At 33.2% G+C, this 22,405-nt stretch overlaps 2 protein-coding genes and 1 pseudogene across 6 annotated transcripts; all 3 read right to left on the bottom strand.

The window, feature by feature from the left end:
• Positions 1 to 1,365: 1,365 nt before the first annotated feature.
• LOC106765591 lies at positions 1,366 to 5,568 on the bottom strand (annotated as a pseudogene).
• Positions 5,569 to 6,013: 445 nt separating this feature from the next.
• On the bottom strand, positions 6,014 to 8,585 carry LOC106767323 (strigolactone esterase D14). Its single transcript, XM_014652185.2, has 2 exons — positions 8,125 to 8,585; positions 6,014 to 6,778 (listed from the first exon to the last, which is right to left on the bottom strand). The coding sequence occupies exons 1-2, from the start codon at positions 8,505 to 8,507 to the stop codon at positions 6,349 to 6,351; spliced, it is 813 nt and encodes a 270-aa protein (XP_014507671.1). The 5' UTR covers positions 8,508 to 8,585; the 3' UTR covers positions 6,014 to 6,348.
• Positions 8,586 to 12,795: 4,210 nt separating this feature from the next.
• Positions 12,796 to 21,470, bottom strand: LOC106768991 (VIN3-like protein 1). Of its 5 annotated transcripts, XM_022784192.1 has the most exons (7): positions 21,154 to 21,469; positions 20,812 to 20,925; positions 20,064 to 20,118; positions 16,787 to 16,884; positions 15,323 to 15,950; positions 14,513 to 14,823; positions 12,796 to 14,390 (listed from the first exon to the last, which is right to left on the bottom strand). In XM_022784192.1, exons 5-7 carry the CDS (start codon positions 15,769 to 15,771, stop codon positions 13,195 to 13,197), a joined length of 1,956 nt encoding a protein of 651 aa, XP_022639913.1. In that variant the 5' UTR covers positions 15,772 to 15,950; positions 16,787 to 16,884; positions 20,064 to 20,118; positions 20,812 to 20,925; positions 21,154 to 21,469; the 3' UTR covers positions 12,796 to 13,194. The 5 variants fall into 5 exon arrangements, with proteins under 5 accessions (XP_022639913.1, XP_014509905.1, XP_022639914.1 ...); XM_014654419.2 differs by lacking the exon at positions 16,787 to 16,884 and having other exon boundaries at positions 21,154 to 21,470; XM_022784193.1 differs by lacking the exon at positions 20,812 to 20,925.
• Between the last annotated feature and the right edge of the window lie 935 nt (positions 21,471 to 22,405).

Here is a 22,405-nt window from a genome sequence, read left to right as displayed (position 1 = left end):
GAATTACCTTTTTGTGGGGTTGCGGAAAGAGAAAATGGGGTTAAGAGAGAAACATCCGATGGTTGGTTTACAGTGTAGGGTGGTATTGGAATTTCCACCGACTGATTCTACAAATACTATACTATGATCAATAAAAATTTAAAATCCTTAAACGTTCTCATCAAATTTGTTTGAATGATAATCGCTTTAATTCACATCCTTTAAACATCTAAATTACATGTTTATAAATGCTCTAATCTACAATGCTTTTCAAATATTGTCAACAAACTCAATAACAAAAAATATAACCCTAACAATATACCTTAGTTATTTTATACTAATTATTTTCCGTCCAACTTATATTGAATATTTTCTTAAAAGATAACTTTATTTACTATAATTATTTATACTAAATATTTCCTTAGAATATAGCTCTATTTACTATAATTATCTTACATTGAATATTTTCTTAGAATATAGCTCTATTTACTATAATTATTTCCCGTTTATCTTCTTCGCCATAAGACAATAACTCTTCAACCGATCAGTTACAATTCTTCACCCTGCCTCCTACTGTTCAGCTTGCTTCCCCTTCCTACCATTCGGCTTACTTTCCCCTGCCTCTTAGCATTCGGCTTGCTTCCCCCTACCTCTTATCGTTCGGCTTGCTTCCTCCTACCTCTTACCGTTCGGCTTGCTTCCCCCTATCTCCTACTGTTCGGCTTGCTTCCCCCTATCTCCTACCGTTAGGCTTGCTTTCCCCTGCCTCCTATCGTTCGACTTGCTTTCCCCTGCCTCCTATCGTTCGGCTTGCTCTCTCCTGCCTCCTGTTGTTCGGCTTGCTTTTCCCTACCTCCTGTTGTTCGGCTTGCTTTCTCCCGCCTCCTATCGTTCGGCTTGCTTTCTCCTGCCTCCTATCCTATCATCATGCACCCTATAAAAAATAAACAACATTCAATATTTAATCTCACAACTATTCAATATTACCATTTAAACTAAACTAAACCCATAATTAAGTCACTTCAAAAATTAACAAAAAAAAACAATTAATCAAACACATTTAACAAAAAATAATTATAATTAAAATAACTAGCAACATACCAACCAGGAAAATTACAGCAAAATCCCTATTTAATCAAAACAAAAAAAGGGCATAAATTGGCCTAATGGCCAATATTTTCTAATTGGTCTATCAACCAATACCAAGGCCGTGAAAGTTTTGAAACAATGCCTTTTCATCAACTTACCTAGTGACCCGGTGTCCCTTCTTCATATCCCAACAACAATATTTGAAGTGACGGCAACAAATCATGGGTATGCTTAGCACTGGTTTAAACTCAGATAATCCATTCTAAGCACAGCTACTCGTTAGTAATTTCTGGTTAGCGTGTGTCTTATAATTAGTATACAGAACGATGAGGAATGAGAAATGGAAGGTTGAAATAGGGCAAATTATGGATCAATGTGGGTAATACAAATTATAATCATTTTAACAAAAGAATGTATAACAAGCAAAACTTATCCGTAACATCGCTAATTCTATTATCTTACAAGACTACTCACATTGACAAATCTCAATCATGGCACAACAAATACAAGCTGGTCCCTGAGAAAACCGCTTTTGTTGTTATTCATTTTCCGCTACAATGTTTGGTTCTTCACCATGACAAAGATACTCATCACATATCGATGCGGATCCCCAGCCCCTTCTCAGCCGCAGGATGTCTTCGGTGAAAGTGGAACCAGGGGCTCCGATGAACACGCTAGACATGGCACATATAGTCTTGTCCAGCATAGCTTCCACCTTCAACAAGAAAATACTCACATGCGCATCAGCGAAGAAATTAAGAGTAGTAAAAACAGTGTTGTTGAGAAGAAAGAACCATGCAATCAGAAGTTTGCAGTAAATAACTTTTACTATAAGCCACGACATATTGTTTCAGTGATTGCACTAAATTAACTGAAACTATGGTCCAGTATTCTTAGACCTCTACTCCTAAACAGAAGCCAATGTCACTGCAGGACAACTGAAACCAACAAAGTTGATAATGCCCAAGTTCTTAAATTTTTATATTTTTTTTAATGCAAAAGGTTGAATGACAGAAAGAGAATAGTTACATCTACAACAAATCAATGGTTTTCAAGGAATTGAGGATAATCCCAACATTAACTGCACAAAAAAATGTGAGGATTTTTCCACGTAGACCACAAGCAATTATGCAATGAAAAGCATGGTCAATTATATAGTCTTGTAAACAGTTTTATTTATTTCAAGCAAACCAGAAGGCTAGACATGGAAGGTATATTGAGGTCACTATCAGAGCTGGACTTAGACTTAAAAAAGTACATAAAAGCAAAGTGAAACACTGTCATCTCACCTGTGTATCTCCTTCCAAACCATGCCTATACAACAAAGCATCCCATTTTTCTGCTGAATTTCGATCTGGACGCATTACAAGAGGAACAGGCATGCCATTCAACACTACCAGAGACTGAAGCAATCCAGTTTCACTTTCTGCTGCATCCGTAGAAAGATAAATAATAGGCGCATCAGCCCTTTCAACCACCCTCAAGATGCAATCTGCAGCTTGAGGAATGGGGTAAAAGCAACTTGGCTTTTTAGCATTACTGCAAACATGAAAACATATCATCAGAGACAACATAATGGTGGAAAAGTTAAGGATGAACAAACCAAATTGCAGAATTTCGAAATGTAGTCATGAAAATGCTGCTAGCAATTGACTTGTCACAAACAACCAGGCCACGCATGCAAAGTTCAGACCTTACATAATACATACACGATGCATATCATACTCAAGTAATATGGCACTATCAATGTAAAGAAATTTTGCACTATCTCAAATATGATAACTTTGCTGACATTTACAATAGCTACATTAAAAGTTAGTTATAGTGATTTCTTACTAGTTGAATAGTTTTCAAAACTTTTTAGATTGATAATGCATAGAAATTAAATTCTAACTTTATATGGGTTACGATAGATTACAAGGGGGAAATGAAAGAAAGAGAGGGTATACCAGAATTTCAAAAACCCGTGTCTTCGAAAATGCAATGCAATGAAGTTCCTTCCGAGAAATGTCTGACTAAACCGTTGGGCAGTGAGTGAAATAAGGTGATTAGGTTCAATGAGAGTCTTGCATTGGTGTTCAATTGGCCCACCAGGTTGCATCACCCATTCTGACTCCACTTCAGCATAGAACACATCCCCAATGGCCATAACATCATCATCATAGTTAAACTTCCCCAGCACATCCTGAACTGTCTTGCTCTTCGGATTNCGGGTATCCTCATCCCACACAGCTTCTTGTTTATTCATAGTCACACCTAAACCCCCCAACTTCTTCAACCATTCATCGTCCAAGTAACAAGGCGTAGGCTTCGAAAAGTAACACAAAAACTTATCAATGTGCATGTGACCCTTCTTTAAATTAGAAAACTCCTCAAACGGAAACACCACTTTCTTCCCCAAGCACTTGTTAATGCGATCAATATCCANNACTCTATCATATNGGTAATCCACCTTGGAACTAGGAATCACTAAAGCCCTATTTAACAAAGCAGCAAAAAATATATGTTTCTCCAAACAAATCAAATGGTTAGACATTTGCCCAGACACGCATATAGCAAGTAAAAATTTACCATCCCTAGGGTTCCACTGGGTGGTTCTCCTCTGCGACAAATTTTGATCCACCGTTCTACACCTATCGTAAACAACGCCATTCAGAGTAGCGTTTAAATCGAACTCAGGCTCAACTATGTTCCCAGTGGAATGCGGGTTCAACAAAACCTGCTGAATCTCTTGGTTGAGGGAAATCTGCTTGAACAACACAGATTTCAGATCCTCCAATTGGTTCGGATCCTACGCGTTGGACCGACGCGTGGTGTTCCACGCGGTTAAGAGTCCTAGCTGCTGTCGCCGTAAGAGGTTAATGGCGCGCAATTCAGATTCCTTCATTCGATAAGAGATGGAATCAAATTGGAAGGAAGAGGCTGAGAAGATATTGTGGAAATTGGCGACGGAGAAGAAGAGGATGACGAGGAGGAAAGCGAGGATTGCGACAATGTACTTCTTCTGGTATATGAAATTCCGGCGGAAGAAGCGTGGAGAGCGATCTTCGACGTGGAAGGCGGCGGCCAAGGACGGGGACGAAGGTTTGCGGTGGTTTTCGTCAACAAGGTTGCGGCGGCCGTCCTCCTCGTCGGAGGAAGAGTCCATGTGCATTAGTATGTTGTTGGCCACGACGGCGACTAAGTTGGGGATGAGTGAATGAAGTACGCTCAGATGCAATCTTTATTTCCTGCAAAAACTGATCAAGAAAATAAATAATAATAAATTAAATATAAATAAAGAAAAACACAATAAAAAGCCACTGTAAAATAGAAGTGAAAATTAAGAAAACAGTTAACGCCACAAGACAGAAAGTAGATTCTGTGAAAATAAAAGGTGACGGAGACATACATTCATGCGCGTGTACTCGCTAGCAGAAGTGCACAAATTGAAAAACATACAAACACTATAAACTGTCATCATTTATTTTCAAGGATCAAACCATATTTGATGCAGAGAGTGGAATTAACACAAAACTATTCACAAATGCCATGATAATAGTGGCTAAGCCGATCACTGAATTACTATCTTCTAAACAGAATTCAACACATCACAATTGCCCCGCTCATCTGTCAACTGATTCGTCATATGACTAACTTTCTCTCTAAGGATCCACTAAGAGCAAGAACAAAAGGTGGAAGATATGCTGTACAAGAACCAGAACAAAAATATCTTTCTCTTTCTATAAAAACCATATAGGAGACAACATAAACGTCAACGTCCTTAAAAGGTTTGAGTTATCACAATTCACAAGCCTATAGGCGGTATCTTCAGAGAGATATAACAGTATATATCAAATTCACACAGCAACACACACTCCCCTATACTTAGCCCGATAATTTACGGAATGCTTTTAGAATTACACTATCGCCAATTTCCCATGAATCTGTTCTTAAAAGCAGACCACTCCTGTAAATTACACTGATAACCGACAAACAGCAGCAAACAAAATTCGTTTAAATCTCAACATATGCCTATATATTGGCCAATTCTAATTTCCGCTCCCAATCACTGTCAGAAAAAGTTCTACCCTAAATTACAACATCTCCCTGGAATTCATCCTTTCAATACTACGTCCCTTCTATTCCACAACTTCAACGCAATGCCACTGAACTAATTCTACCCACACAAACCCGATCCGCACAGCGATAAATTGATAATTTGGGGGATGCTCTAAACACGAAAAACATAATTGATTGATTCGTTTACGTCGGCATCGAGAGAAAGAGGTGGGGAAATTGACCTGAGATACAATTTCTGGTTGTCCAATTCGACGCAGAAGAATTGGTTGCGAAAATCGGCGTTTAATTCTTTTTTCCCCCTTTCGGTTACGAAGACAGAGAAGCCAAGGGAACAGAGTTCTAGAAACGACGGCATTTGGAGCAGAGTCTGGAGAGAGAGGACGTGAAGCTGCGTTTCCATAGTTGTGCATTAATGCTGTGCTGGATCGAGTGCTATACAACACTTTCTCCATCACATTTTCCAGACTGAACCTTCCTCTCCATTGACAATTTTACCCCTACTTATCTTTCTCAAGTTACCCTAACAAATGAGGGTGTTTTCGTACTTTCGTCCATTCCATCGTTCATGGAAATTTCTCAACCGTAGGATTCGTGGTACGAGCATTGGACTCTGGCTCAGATATCTCTTTTTGGTGAAAATTAACGGCTAAGATTACGATCTTCCAAAATAGAAATGCATTAAAATAAAAAATATTTATAACATGTAAACGAAATTTTAAAATATTTTGAAATTTAATTGAGTTTTCATAGGCTAATAAAACAATAGTAAAAATATTTTTTTGCATCCATAATTTCTTTTTCAAATTTGCCTACATTCGTAAAAAAAAAAAAAAAAAACCCGTGAATTTTATTTCTCTTTTTAACTCTTACAAATGTAAACACATACAAGGAAACATGTGATTTGATATCTCCTTTGACTCTTACAAATAAAAACACGTACAAGAAAACATGAGAATTTGATTTCTCCTTTGACTCTTACATATGTAATCACGTACAAGAAAACATGTGAAGTTGATCTCTCCTTTGACTCTTATAGATGTAAACCAAATATCGAAATTTCAAGGAAATGGAGTGTCTATACGGATGGCAGAAAACAGGGGAGATTGCCATTCATATTAATGACATTTCCAAGTGGAAGAAAACTAAAACCATGCATAAATGCCTCTTGGTATATGTTAATAAAACATTAAAAATGTATTAATAACATAACACGATTTCTTATGAACCAAGAGCAGCCTTGAGCACTTGGACAAAGTGAAGGTGTGCAGTTATCTGGGGAAAATGGCCAAGTGTGTCTATGATTTCCAACCTAACTTTCCCTTTGATTTTGTTCTGCATGTAAAGTGCTACGCTGTGTGGAACAGCAGCGTCCTTTTTGGTCTGAATGATGGTGCATGGAGTCTCCACCTTCTCAAGCATCTCTCTCCAATCAGAATAGAATATGGTTTTGGCTAAGGGCAGACCAACTTCACCTCCCATATTCTTCAACCCCTCTTCATATTTCTTCACACTTTCTTCATTGCTTGGATCTGCTATCAATGAAGCGAATGCAGAAACAAAGCTTTCATAGTTGTTTTCAATGTTCGATAGTAACTGTTCTATATCTGACCTGTTAAAGCCTCCCTCGTAACCATCTGAATTCAGAAAACTATGTATATATAATATATGGAATATGATATTTTAACACCGTTGACACCATTTTGACACTGCATACGTGTTAAAATGTGGTTGGACGATTTCAAATTAAAAAAACAAACTTTGATTTTTCTCTTCCAAATATACTCTTGTCTCAACTTTTTTAATTTGAAATCGTCCAATCACATTTTAACACATATGCAGTGTAAAAATGGTATCAAAAAATGGTGATAAAATATCATTTTTCATAATATATATACCAACAAAAAGTTAGAAGGACTTATCCTTTTAAGTTTTATTACATCAAGGAAGTTATTATTCAATCAAACAGTTTACAATCTAAAAATTACAAATAAATTTATAAATTACGACTATACTTTAAGTTAACAAGCATTATAAGTTATTTCCTTATATTAGAATTCAGGATAAAAGAAAATATTTTATTCTGACTTTAATGACAAGTAAAACAATTTGCTTTAATATAACGTTTAAATTAGCTATTATGAAAATTTATTATACATCATGGAGAAGGGGTAAGTATTAACTTTTATTACCGCAAATTTTCTTTAAACCGTAACCTATGAATAGCGTAATTAAATACAATATTTGACCGGAAAATAAAATATATGATCAATTAATTAAATCATGCCAACAAAAATTTAACAAATGATCAGGTTTATAAGATTAGTTTATGATAACTTAAAATAGCAAAAAAAAAAAATATGACAATTTTAATACAACCCAAATAAAAAATTACATACTAGATATTCATGTATTATTTTTTTAATTTATTAGCCTCTTCAAAAATTTAAAAATTAATATTTTAACATATATAAATTTTTTACATTCATTTAATATTAATCTTTATTATTTTTTGTTCTTCCTTTTAAAAAAAATTACAAAATTTTATTGTTTTATAACCTTTTTCATATATCATCCAACAGTTTTTGACCTTATCTTTTAGACATTTATTTTTTTGGATGATGATATTTTTATAATTTTTTTTTATAATTTTTTTTTAACAGAACCATTTTATTGATTTATTTAAATTTATATTTAAAAAATATTTAAAAAAACCAATTACAAATTATCACGCTTTGTTAAAAAATGGTTAAAAAAATGTTAATTTTTCTATTTAATTTTCCTACAGTCTTATAACTGTAGGCGAAAGTAACGACAATCCATGTTCTTCAGCAGTAACAGTGGACTTTTTAAATCATTACTGATTGGTGCACTGACAGCAAACAGTAACCATAAGAATAAGTGAATAGAAATTAAAAAGATGTGAAAAGTGAAAAATAGAGATGAAGCAAAACGAACGCAGCATGAGTTGAGGAAAAAAGAAAAGAAAGAAGATACCTTGGGGAAGAACCAACCAGAATTAGGGTTTTGAAAAGTTGAGGAGTTTTGACAGAGGCAATGCAACCAATGATGCCAGACATGGAGCTACCGACATAAGTGACATCTTTGAGGTTCATCTCCTGCACCAGAGTGATCAAATCATCGGCAAAAGCTTCGTAGGAGGAATACTTCACAGGGTCGTAGAGCTTCTCATTCTTCACACTTCCAGCACAAACCCAATCAAACGTAACAACACGGTAGCTTTCGGCAAGCAAGGGAACCACTTTGTCCCACATCGACTGCTCCATTCCGTAGCCATGAGCCAACACCAAAGTTTCAGCGCCAGATCCTTCGCTTCTGCCATTCAAAGCCTCCCAAAGACACCTTTTACTTGTTGCCATGTTTAAAAGAATAAAGAGTTTCTCGTTGATAACACCACCATACTTTATTACTTCCTTTTTATAGACATTATTGGCTCACATGAAAATACTGTTTAAATTTAGGAAAAAGATATTTTAATATAGGTTTTCTTATAATATTTTGTTATAATATATACATTATTTTTTACTTATTTATTATTGTATTTATATATTTTAAATTTAATAAAAAAAATAACTGTATTAAAATGTTGTTAAAAAGTATGTGTTAGCATATTATTACCTTGAGTTTAATGGAAAATTTCTAAATTAAATTAACCAATATAAGAAAACAAGTTAAAAATTTAAAGTTTAATGCGTTTTGTTTTGATATAAAGTAAAAGTCTTATTTAAGAAAATAAATAAAAATTGGAAATAAGATTGACGTAAACGGCGTTATGTTAGATGACTCCGTACGGCGCGGACAGCGCGATTCCAACTAAACCCTTTTCCACTATCAAAAAAACAGTTCCAAATTATGCATGTATTTTTTAATATAAATATTTCTAAAATATATTATTTTCGCGAGAAAAAAATCCAAAGAAAAATGTTTATATTTTATTACAAAGTAAAAAATAAGTTAGTTTGAAATTGATTTAGAGCAAAATATGTGGTAGAAAAAAAAGAGTTCATAAAATAAATAAAGAGATATTGTGTTTAATTTATCAACACTAATAAAAATAATTAAATATTTTTATTTATTTTTATTAATAATAACATAATTTAAATTATGTTTATAAAACATTCATAAATCCAATAGATGTTAGAGTCCGGTTGCGTAAACTTATTTGTAAATGTTTACGAAAAAAATTAGAAAAGAAGGATGAATTAAGCTTTTTCGCTGAGTATTCGGAGAGATTTATGCATACTATTTTAGAGGTTTAGAAGTTCATACATAAAAAGAAAAATGTTTAATTAATAAAGCAAAGTCTTTAATAAAGTCATACTTATAATTTATTATTTTCAACCATTTTTTTTAATCACTTCACGAGTTAATTATATTTACCTTCCATGGAGAGTTTGCTTCTAACGAAAGAGAGCACATTAAACACGAAAATTTTCTTTATAGAAAGTAACATTTTGTTTGCATATGATAATTATTCAAACTTTTGAAATTATTTGGTGGACTTTATTATCACTTCTGTCCATTAAACCATCTCCTTTGAGTATTTTCAAACAGTTGAAAATAATTTCATATGAAAAATCAATATCATTGAATTTCTTCCTTTTTTTTTCATTTTAACCAAGCTTTTTTTTTCATCGAATTCCTTTTCTACCAAATACTATGATTGGATCTTATTAATCTTTAATTACTGTTTATTAGATAACTTTAATAGATCAATACTACTAAAATAAAGCATCACAAAGTCAATGGTCAAAAATATAGATAATTCAATGTTTGCATAAACTCTTATATATTAAAATTGTCCAAGGTATAACCATTACATTATAAACATAGATAAAAAGAGTTTATACAGCTAATAAAAACCATATATAAAATAGAAAGTCTCCGATCTAAAAATATATGATCTTCAAACAGATGAATGTAGATGAGAAAACCTAAAGAGAAGTATGAAAGCTTTAAAGAATAAGTTTTTAAAAAGATAATGTGTTTTTAAACCGTAAAATTTATTTATAAAACTTTTACTTACTTTTTTACATTTTAATATTAAAATAAATCAAATCTTACCATTTTAAGTATATTATCAACTCTAAAAATATGATTTTATAAACTCTTACATCTTTGACGATAATTTTTTAAGATAAAATTGAAAAAGAAATTTTGAGATTCAAAATAGATAATATCTTAAATATAATAATTAATTTTAACAATATTATTTAAAAAGACTTTTGAATTAAAAGAAAAAAAAAACTCTTTTAGCTCTCGATTAAAAAAGCTTCACTTCAAATAAAATGATACCTTTTTAATACAATAATTAATTTTAATATTGTCTTAACATACTTGGAATCGAAAGATTAAGAACACTTTTCTCAAATAAAAACTCTTTTTAGCTCTTTTAACTAAAAAAATTATTCTAATATAATTTAGAATCGTTATCCATAATTTAATAAACATGTCATTGTCTTGTATTTAGGAATTGAAGGAGTAATAAAGTTATTAAAGGCATATAAGTACGACATAATGATTTTAATGATGAAGAAAATAAAGTATAACTAAGAAATGATGATCAATAAGAATTTTCCTCCATAATGGTGGAACCCGCAAAATTTATTGAAATCTAAAACGGCAGGTTTGGTAGGGTTCCATTTTCTATTATTCATAGCCAATAATAGCAAGCTCACAACTCTTTTCTCACAATGAATGATTAGTTTTGTAACTAATTGTTCTGTCTCAATCAATCTCTAACTTACCCAAAAGCTAATTGTGTTCAATAAATTTATTCATAAGTATTTTCAGAAAAATATGAAATATTTTTTCTATATGTTTAAATTAGTTTGTATATGAATTAAAAATTATATTTCGATAAGTTTTTCTTTTTAAAAAAAAAACTCCTATATATTAGTTTATGGAAAGTCAATATTAAATTATGATTTAACAAATAATTACATTTTCATTCTACTATCATTTTTTGTTGAGGGGAATTTACACAAGAAGGTTGGTGACGAATTCTTTTGTTAACATAAAAATCAATCGTAAAAAGTCGGTGTAATTTGTAATAATATTTATGTTAGTTTTAAATAGTATTTTGATTAAATTAATAAAATTTTAAATTACTTGTGTTTTTCTTAATTTTGATTAAAGGAAAAATCCAGGTATATCTAAAATGATCATTTACGATGATTTGGGAATACTTATTATGTACATAGATGATACGAAATATAATCCCCAAACATATACGACATCAAAACAGTTAAGTATAGAAACACTGACAGCAGCTGTAAGTTGTTTTTTTTTTTTTTTTGTATTGAATAATCACAAACATCATAATGTCTGATACTTCTAAAACTGATTACGAACAAGTTTACAAATTCCTTTTGCAAGAGCCTCCTATAGCTGTACTTTTGAGTGCTTCTGCTGATTTTGGCTGTGTTTGTTCTCATCAATCTTTTTCGCTTCAACATCCTCTGCTCGTGTTTCATCTTTTTGTTCATTCTTGTTTGGGATAAGACTTGTATGGTAGACTTTTGAAAAGCATTTCACGCTAAAAGGCACAGAAGAATTAAATGATATACCTTTTTCATACCCCAAATAATGAACCAAAATCTTGTTCCCCAATAATTACAAGTTGGCAGGTCAATCATTTTTCCATTATGAAAACTCTGTTTTATTATTAGGTATATTGATTGGTTAACATTTTTCTAAGCGAAGTTCACAACACTAGGTGATTCACAAATTTGATACCTTTCCACACTTCCAACAGAGAAATTACTCTGCGGCTTTTCTTGCACGAGTGCAGACGCATGCTTTGATAAAACATTTATCAAAATCATAGTACCCCTAAAGATAGGAATAGACATTGCCGTATAAGTAACTCTAATCATGCAATCATTTCAGAAAATAAAGATTTACATATATATTGATTGATAGCCATTGATCGGAGCCAAATTGATTTGTTCTAATCTCTACATAATCTAACTTTAAGACATTGGTGATTTTTTGCTTTCTTTATATTAAGTTAAGGCCTGCTGAAAGGAAAATTGCATATATAATTTGATTCACCTGTACATGATTTAGTTCAATTTGTCAAATGACAAAAACCTACCCTTCAAAACAATGTTACAAAAGATGTTATTGAAGGTGTAGATTTTCATTCAAAACAAATTCAAATGATAGATATAATTCTTACCCATTCTTTTAATATTGTTGTTCAAACATTTAAATCATTGTTAGTTGATTATGAATACTATATTATCTACATCTGAAAATGCACGTGATATATTGATATTATTCATTTTTTTAATTTAAATAGGTCACATTATTTTTATTACATCTTTTTAGTAATAATAAATATTTAAAATCAAATTAACTCGTGCATTCGCTTGGTAAAAAGACTAGCTAATATCTAGACAGGAACTTTTCTAGGGATAGACTATATAATGAACAATGACAACATAGTCGAAATTGAACCCTCGCATGCATGCAGTCTGATGCCACACGTAACCTCAAATTATTTGACTAATTTACCTAGTTTATTGTATCGAAGTAGGTTAAGATCTCCGATACCCATTTTAAGCGTAATCAGATGAACCGCTCATCTAGAAAATCACAATTGGTTGAAGCAAGTGCTCATTAGTGCGGGGAACAAAGATGTCAAAAGAATGACATAAAAATAAAATCAGCAATTGAATCATGTACCTTCTTCAAATAAAGGTCATGAGAATAAAGTTTCAATACTAACATCTTCCGTAATTAAATTCATTACCAAAATCAATTGCAGCAATTTAGAAATGAATGCCCCTACATCCTGAAACTTCGTGTCCATAAATCCTCCCTCCTGGGAAAAATGAGTTACTGTTTCTGCAACCATCATTGCAAATCCTTTGAGCAAGACAAACCTGTCTGCAACAAAAATGAATCCCTTGGAAGATGGATTAATTTTTAGAAAATGCCCGTACAACGAAAAACAATCAGAGGGTGATTTTTTTTGGGCAGAAAATGATAAAATGGAAAGCTTGAAGCAAATGACAAACTTGTATGGTGGGTTCACCCTTAATTTGATGCCCCGGCTTTAATACTGAATCCATTTTTTTGCCTCTTGTTTGATATAATATCAGAAAAAGAGTCTACCAGTTGCCCAGCCAAACTACTCGGATCATCCATAAGAGTCTGAATGAAGGTATTAACCACCCTTCGTTCTTGCTCTGTCGCCCTTAAACTAAACCATGTTAGCAACTTCAACCTAAATTCCTGTTTAATGTGACCCTCACATTCTAGCCAACGAATTACTTTCACACAATACTCAAAGTTCTCATCCAAGGAACATGAACCATCACATATGCGTAATGGAGAACCGTTAATTAAAGTGCTGTCACAATCATGTGTCTCTTCCATTGCGCTTGCCATCCTTTTTCTGCACATATCTACGCGTGAATCAACAGCAGATACTTCTCCTGTTGGCCCATGGGTCCAGGTTTGAGAATCCCCACTCCCATGTGATCTAGCTAAACCATTTTTCTCTAGATCATGAGAAGCTGCATCATCGTCCCCCTCCACAGTTTGCAACAAAGAGCAACCATTATCTTCATCCCTAGAATACTCAAAAGGAGGTGTTAGCTCTTCATTTAAATCAGGAACTGAAACAACATTTAAATCAAGGCCTCTAGAAACTGAGGGCAACTGTGCCTCTGGAATTCTTGGTTTATCTAACCGTTCACTCTGACCACAGCAATTTTTCGTATTGGCACAACAAAACTCTTCCAAGTAACCTTGTTCTTGAGCCCAAGCAAGACGCAAAATTTTCCCAAGGTCTCGAACCTTGAATCCATGGTTGCCCATTGCGTCATTTGGCACCATCTTCGATCCCGAAGAATTGCCCCTAGATAGAAGGTTCTCTTTTTCATGATTCATAGCGACAGATGGAGAGGGATTGTTTTTAATTACCTCGATGCTCTTGGTAAAACACTTAGCCTCAGAATGACCCAGGTCACGTGTATCTGTGTAAGATATAATCCGAAAAGTATATTCTGTGCAAGGCTTGAGGTTGGATATCAAAATCCTCCTCTGAGATTTGGGAAACACGGAAACAGGATCTTTGGTGGGTGATTCATCCCGACTCGTGTAATACCAAAGCTTGTATCCCTTGATCTCCTCAGAACATATATTTGATAATTCAATTAAAATGATTTTCACGGAGGAAGTTGTTACCTCTTCAAAAACAAACTTGCAAGCAGCAGGAAGTGAACCCCCTGAGAGTTATAAATATACCATCATGACCAGAATAAATGACTGAAAAGTCAGAAATTTAGCCCCTCCCCCAAAGTATATAAAAAAAAAGAAAAAAAAAAAACTAAAGAGCATTAATTCCAACCTGTAGAATCTGAATTTACATTGTGAACAGTGGCAAGCCAGCTATCAGCTTTCTCAATAGCAAGTGAACAGAGTTTCTGTATATCATTGGCAATAGGGAGTCTGCTGACAATGCCTCTAGCCATCTTGGCAGAAACGCCATTCATAGGGCCAACTTCTGTCTCCAGCTTAGCCTTCGCCTCTTGTACTGTTTGATGCAAGTCTTTGAATTTTGTGGTTCCATCCAGGAGCCTGTAGCCCAAATATATCCTGTAACAGAGTACATCCACACGTCGGGCATCCTTAGCAATATTTAGCTGCTTCTTCCAACATCTGAAATAAATAAACATGAATCACCAAGCCAAAATGGATCTAGAAATTTACTTACAAACATATTAAAATTGGTGTAATAATAATTATCATCAGCAGTTATGTTATTAACTGTTATGTTGATGCCAGTATATGATAGGAGAGAATAAGGGTGTACATGCGTATTGTTTTCCAGTAATTTGGACACAACTCTGCTACTTCCTAAAAGTCTAGGATAGCAAATTATGTGCATTTTGTGAGTGATTTAACATTATTCTTCTCCAATAAATAAACTTCTTCTATCATAAACCCAAACCGTTATTCACCAAAAATCTTAGTATAGCATATATCAATAACAAAAACAACCAAGTCATTAGGTAAGTGTCGGCTAGATGAATCAAACACTCCAGTGTTCTATTGAAAATCATGTTTATAGACAATAAAATACTTCAGTATATCAATAACAAGGTGGAAGGAGGAACGACAAATATTATCCACCGTACATGTAAACAAAATTACTTACCCGAGTATCCCCGTAACTTTACCACAGGATGCACAACAATAACCACCATCTAGTTGCATCAGTTGCCCATGATCAACAACCCCCACCTTCTTATGTAGAAGGGCGCATTCAATATGGCAAGACAACCCACAGGAGTCCCCTTGAGTAGACTCAGATGTGCATACCAACCAAAGACTAGGATCCTTGTTATCATCAAAAAGGTGACAAATACAGCAAGAGCATCTTCTACAGAATGTGTCATCTATAGACAGAACTGCCCTACAAGCAGCATTTTTACAGATCCAAGTGTTTGAATGGCCAAAATCAGAAGACTGGTCAGAAGGAGGTATGACTCGAGTGGGATTTTCACCCTTCCGAGACTGCTTTCTAGATGGCTGGTGGCTGAAACTAGAAACCTTTTTTGTGTCTTGTTTCTTAATCATCTTCGCAGTTGACTTAGTTTCAGTCATCCTGCTTTTAATTGAAATGTTTTTTTTGTCCTTATCAAAACACGTGCGAAGAAGTTCCTTCTTCACACCACATTTTAGGAACTGTTGAAGGAGTTCTGAACTTTTTGAAGCACCATCTGAATGGCCATTTTTTTCTGGAGTACTTTGCACACTGGAAGAAAGGCTTTGAACACCAGAAACTGGACAGAAAAGAAAAACAATTGTAGTAGTATTTGGGAAAAGCAACAATAGATAAACTTCAAATGATTAAACTAAGACTTGCATAGAGAAGACAAACAACAGAGATAGACTAAGACTATGTAGGAATACAACATGAACGCAATAAATTATTAGTTGACTTCAGGTTCCATAAAAAAATGTGCATGTAAGAGTGATATTTGCACAGTTAAACCATTAGGAGTAGAGACAGATTAAACCTTCAGATCAAATACAATAGAACTGATTCAATTTCTTTCCACAAATAAATCAGTCATACTTCCGCCCATGTTTTAAGGCACTTATAAGCGCCTTAGACCATTGTACTGGATGATACACTCAAGAATTGAGTAAATCAAACATCTGGCAACCAGAATTAACAACCCCAAATTATATAGCTAATTCCATATGAAAGTGCTAATTAATGAGATCAATTTACAGATGATTATGGCCAAAACACAAGAAAATTTGACCACATTTACATGTTATCCAAGTACTGTTGCATACGAACTTTAAACGGCTTTGACACTATTGTGAATCAAAACCATTTGACAAGATAATACATCTGCTAGCTATTTAGAGGACAAAATTCTTCATATGAAACATTCCCCTTTGCATCAACAGAAACAAAATGGAACTAATCCATTGTAAAATTTATAAGCTTTTGAAATCTGCAAAAACATTGAGGTTTAAATTAAGAGGAGATGCTAATAGCAAACAACATTAGGCAAAATCATTAAAGGTGACCAGCCAGAGAAACACAAATACAAAACAATTAATGCAGTTCTACTTCTAGATGAACATCTACCAAGGGAAAGACCTGGAATCAAGTTCCTCCAGACAGATTGCACAGATTTTGAACTAAACACCCAGATTATAAGCTATCATGAATAGGACAGATATAAGTCTCGAGCCATCCTGAAAATGGATAAATTTATGACGTGATCTTCTTAATAAATTCCAAATAATAGGATCGGATTTTCACATCAGAAGTAAGAATATTCACAATGAAGACTTGTAAAGCAGACCAAGTATCAACAACAGGCTTTCTATATAGGGTTTACCAAAAGTGTGTATTATTCCACACACAGCTTTATTATAATCAGGGAACAAATTAACTAACGGTACAATATAAGAGAATCCCTGACTAAAAGTTATATATTTGTTTCCCTATTTACATATAATTTGATATGATTCGATAATCCACACTAATTAAATCAAATAACTTAAGTAAATGGAAGGTTACATGGAAAATTGATTGCGGGAGCAGGGGGGCGGGGGGTGGGGGCACTGGCTAAGAAAGCAACTTCATAGAAACAATGTGGCAACCACTGTCATAGATCTCAGATGGCACAACATTGCCAACTACAGCAAGATGTTTTTCATTTTAAATACAAACAACTAGTTCATATATTAGACAACTGAATACTCAAACCAAGAAAAAGAAAACTAAAGAAACTCACGATAAATAGTCACAGTTTATACACAAAATTGGCATCGATCAGGCATAATAAAACATATTAATAAAGTGAAATAATGAAAGATGATGGTTCAGTAGCATCGTGATTTTGTATGGAAAACGGGGAGAAATCGCAGCTTTATCAAGAAAACCTTGAACAATGTTGTTTTAGTGGTAGAAATAGATTTTTGAAATCTAAATCATGGTAGCACTGCCATAACATGAGGAAAGCACTATTTTGGCCCCTATTGAAAACGGCCCTACTATTTGAGTCCTGTAGGGTTCTAGAGCAGCTCCACTCAGCTATAGCATCCAATTGACTACTATGGTGGCATCTAATGGAAAAGCATCCAAAGCTAATGTGTGGCAGATAAATTTGATATGACCCTTAATATGTAACAGGGGGTCTGTGCAACTGAAAGTACAAACCAAAGCTTTGTTTTCATTATCCCATTATATCTCAAATGACATCAATTGGAATTTGAAATTTTATACATTATGTCATACAAATATGGAATGCAATTATTGATCAATCCCTATAATAGATTAATAAGTAATCATCGTCTGATGTTAGAAAAATTCATCTTAGAAAAACTGCTCCGCGATTATAATCATTAAAAGTGGATATTTCTTATTATTGTAATCTAACCTTAAACGTATGAACAAATTATATATCAATCTCACACTAATAATGAAACGTGATTTTCAAACATGATAGCTTCCAGCAGAAGGATGATGTACCTCATTCAATTCATTGTACTTGTTAAGATGAACAAAAATATATTAAGTAAACATTTACACAATGGTAAGATATAATCCCAGCTTCTAATTGCAGTTCAGTTCGGTGTAGTCAAAGGGTCCACATGAGATCAGTGCCTTAGGAGTGTCTTTCTGCATCAAGTACAGAACGTCTCTAATGCCTCATTGAAAGAGATAGAAATTCTACGAAACCACAACTATCTAACTTACTGTATGACATTAAAAGGATGAACAAGTCATACGTAATTTGCTTGAATATTTTTTAGAACAGTCAGTTCATACCATGACATCAAAACCTCTCATGACAAACTGATCTAGTGTTTGATATTTTCTGCCCAGCATTTCTTAATAACAAGTTGAATTTCATTACAAGGTAGGTGGACCAGTTCATGGTAACTGTAAATGCTTCGAGCCCAAAAGGTTCTCCCATGATAACGATTGTTAGAGATGTCAATATGAACCATTAATGCATCTTCTCCTAATAGATTACACTTCTTAGGTAAAATAGTCAGTTTTTGGTACTCTTAGCTGCAAATAACTCATGGATTTGTAAAATGAAAACTACAACATGTTATGCCCAAGTAGTTAGTTAAAATGGAAAATCTATACAAAGTAGTAAAAATATTTACTGACAATTTATTTCCTTCCTTAGTTTAAAAAAAGATCAAATTTAACTCCCCAAGTTTAAGGGGAAAATAATTGGATACTCTTATAAACCATTAAATGGAAAAACCCAGAAATATCCCATTAGAAAAAAATAATCATAGAAGGTTTTCTCAACAATTTTAATAACCTCACATAATATAGTCACAAAAGTTTGAGTTACTTTTAACACATTTTGATTAGTATTACGATTAATGTTTTATTATAATTCTCATATATAGGATAAGATAAAGGTTTAACAGTGTAAAACATTTCAATACAATAGGCCAGTCTGTGTTTTTTCCCTTAGTACAACATCATTCCAAATTTAAAATAAAAAAGAGAAGGGGAAGGCTATTGGATATTCCACTTATGCAAACCATTGGTACAGTTGTCTTCCAAAACAATATCCTTCAGATTTAGGGGGGAATACAACTATACTAACCGATAACATATGTGTTCATACTTAATTTTTAAAAATATATTACAAGCCCATCCCTGATATAACACCGATGGCACTGGACCGTAAGAAAATAGCAGAATTAATCTCTAATATGTGAGCTAACAAGGCACAACAGATCATTGGATAACCATATTTTACTTTACCAATAACTACGATATATTTTATCACACGGGTCAAACAAAATTCACATAGATGATAAGCCCAAAGGGCAGAGGAAGCTTCGACACCATCTTGTTGGAACATTTTGGTTTCAAGATTCCTCATCAAGCAAGCACGAGATATTGATATGCAATAAATCACGAGGAAACGATATATAAATTATAGCAATGATATATGGTCAAAAACCCTTCTAAATGTGAAGTCGCCACTTCAAAAATTTATATTTATATCATGCATTGGACTGAAACTGTACAAAACATAGTCTTTGTCAGGAAAGGAAACACGAGTAACAGAACAGTTAGACAGACATAATCGCAATAGATGGCAGCATGACATTCAAAGGAAGAACACTGGTAAGTGGTATCGTAACCGAAACACTAGACACACATTCAACGTAGGTAATAATAGTACTTTTAATCACGTGTTCATCTTTCCCAAACTCAAATTTCAGTCGTATACTATACCATACCCAAGGTTTACCTTCAATGAATTAACACGTCAAAATAGAATAATAAAACTACACAAGCAAACACTCAAGTACATACACCACACAAAGAAAAAAACGACCTGTCATTAACCTCTAAATGAGCATACTGAAGAAGCACAGGACCATACCTTTAGCCAGGAACTTCTCTTCTAAATCCATTAACTATGATTAAACGGCCCTTTCCTGAAAAATACAGAGATACAGCATTACTACGTTGTTATACAGGTGAGAAGATCAAAACTGTGTCATGTAAGACTTGCCACTCCACAATGTTAAATATATAGAAAAAGAAATTACAAAGTAAAGTCTCAATATACGAAACCCACCAAATAAAGTTAACAAATGGTAATTGACAAATGTTTAACACGACAAGCAACTTGCTTTAGCTAAAATTCCAGCTCTCAGGATCGAGAAAAAACAACTAACAATGTTAACACGAAAGTTTTGTTTTTTCTTGTTCATCTCAACTTGAACTTCAACAAACAAAAACACCATTACATTTTATAGGAACAACGACAATTCATAAGCTCAAATACAAGAATGTGGCTCACGAAAAGAACATAATAGACCCGCAATAAATGCAACTACAATGCAGGATAGGAATATCAAATTAAATATGTTCCATACACAAAATAAACACAGAAAATTAAAGGAAAAAAATTGAAATCATGCATAAACAAAATAAACCTATCCAGCCCACAATGCCTCGTGAAAAAAGATTAAAATGAACATGAAGCAAATAGCATAAAAACCTAGAACAACATCCCACACACCCGATTAATATGACAAAAATATTTACTTTATTTTTACACGCGTATACTATAAAATAATACAAAAGACGAACACCGAAGTGAAGAGTGGTGTATAAAGCCTCACACATCGCGATTCAACAGCCTCTTCCACACGCATTGTGCAGTCCGCATTGACGAGAAGTGAAATCAAAACGTGTTTTTCTTAATTTTTCCTTTTTACCAGAAAAGGAAACAACTCCTATACACGAATATGAACGAATACAGAATTACAGATATTAGCATAACGACAGAGGAGAAAGAAAAAGAGCGTACGAAGATATTGATGAACAAATCTGCGGAAAAAAAGAGAGCCGAAAAAATAGGCAGAAAATAGAATGATAAATGAATGATAAATAATATATAATAATAAAAAAGAGAAACAGAAAATTTGGGTAAAGTCAAAAACAGAATCTGCAGAAAAACGCACCTTGGGAGAATGAAGAGAGGTTTTGTTGAGAGCGTGAAAATCGTTTTGCTCCGAAGAGCATGAATTAATAAATCGAAGGCGAAGAAATTGTTAGTTGTTATTTGTTGGAGTGAGAGAGGGAGAGAGGGAGAGAGAGAGAGGAACTTGTCCCAGTTGTTCACGTTATAGAAGGGAGAGAAAGCGGCGAAGGGAACGCGCGGAGGAGCGCGTGGCCGGGGAGAGTAGTAGTTTGAAAGCAACAAGGGTTTGGGGTTTTCTGCAGTTGCACGGTTACCGCTACACATCTACTCCCACACTCTCATCACTGTCTCATGTCATCTTCTCTTTCTTCTCTATCTATAAATTATATATTAATTTACGCTAACACACAGTACGTACTTTTTCTTTTCTTAGTTTCCTTTCCCTTTTATAACATTCACGTGAAAGGCCATAAATGTCCTCGCAAACTGAAAAATTAAATACTAATTTATATATACTCAAAGCTTTATTTGTTTTTTTACCAACTATGTATCATTCTTAAGAAAATACTAACGGGATTTATATTAAAAAAAATGCTTATCTTAGATTAAAATAAAAATGTAACAATACAACTAAAATCGTATTCTATAAAGAATATTTAAAAATCTTAAAAAGTAAGAACATATAGCATATAGCATTTGATAATACATAGTATAATTATCGGTCTATTTATAATATATCTATTTATTATTTGCATCTTTCTCAAATTTATTGAAGGAAAGGTTTGTTGATGAATTTCATAAACTTATAAGTTATTTGTAAAAAAATTCGACCTCAATTACACGTACATATTTATTAATATTTTATGTTTGTGGGTCATATTTATCAATATGATATTAGAATATTTATCTAAATAAAATAGAATATGATCTTTGAGTGTGGATTTGCTATTAAAGAGATTCCCTTGAGAAAGAACTCATCGGCACGTTTTAAAAGAGTTTAGAATCATTTTAAATATAATAAGCATAAATGAAGTAACTTTGAAAATGTCACATGTATTTGTAGAATTTATCTAAATTGTAGATTTATAGTTTTATTGAAATAATATTTATTTCAAACATATAATATTATCTTGATAGATATAAGTTTGGGTTGAAAAAACTTTATGCATTTTGTTGAACCTTAATTTTTAATATATCAACTGGGTCGATCAGATAGAAACATATAATACATTTATTATGATAACTAAAAAATTGAAATTAAAAAAAAAATTATGTTTCCACGAATTAAAAAT

This window comes from Vigna radiata, chromosome 7, assembly GCF_000741045.1.
Source record: "Vigna radiata var. radiata cultivar VC1973A chromosome 7, Vradiata_ver6, whole genome shotgun sequence".
NCBI classification, from domain to species: Eukaryota; Viridiplantae; Streptophyta; class Magnoliopsida; order Fabales; family Fabaceae; genus Vigna; species Vigna radiata.
This window is presented reverse-complemented; position numbering and strand designations above follow the sequence as displayed.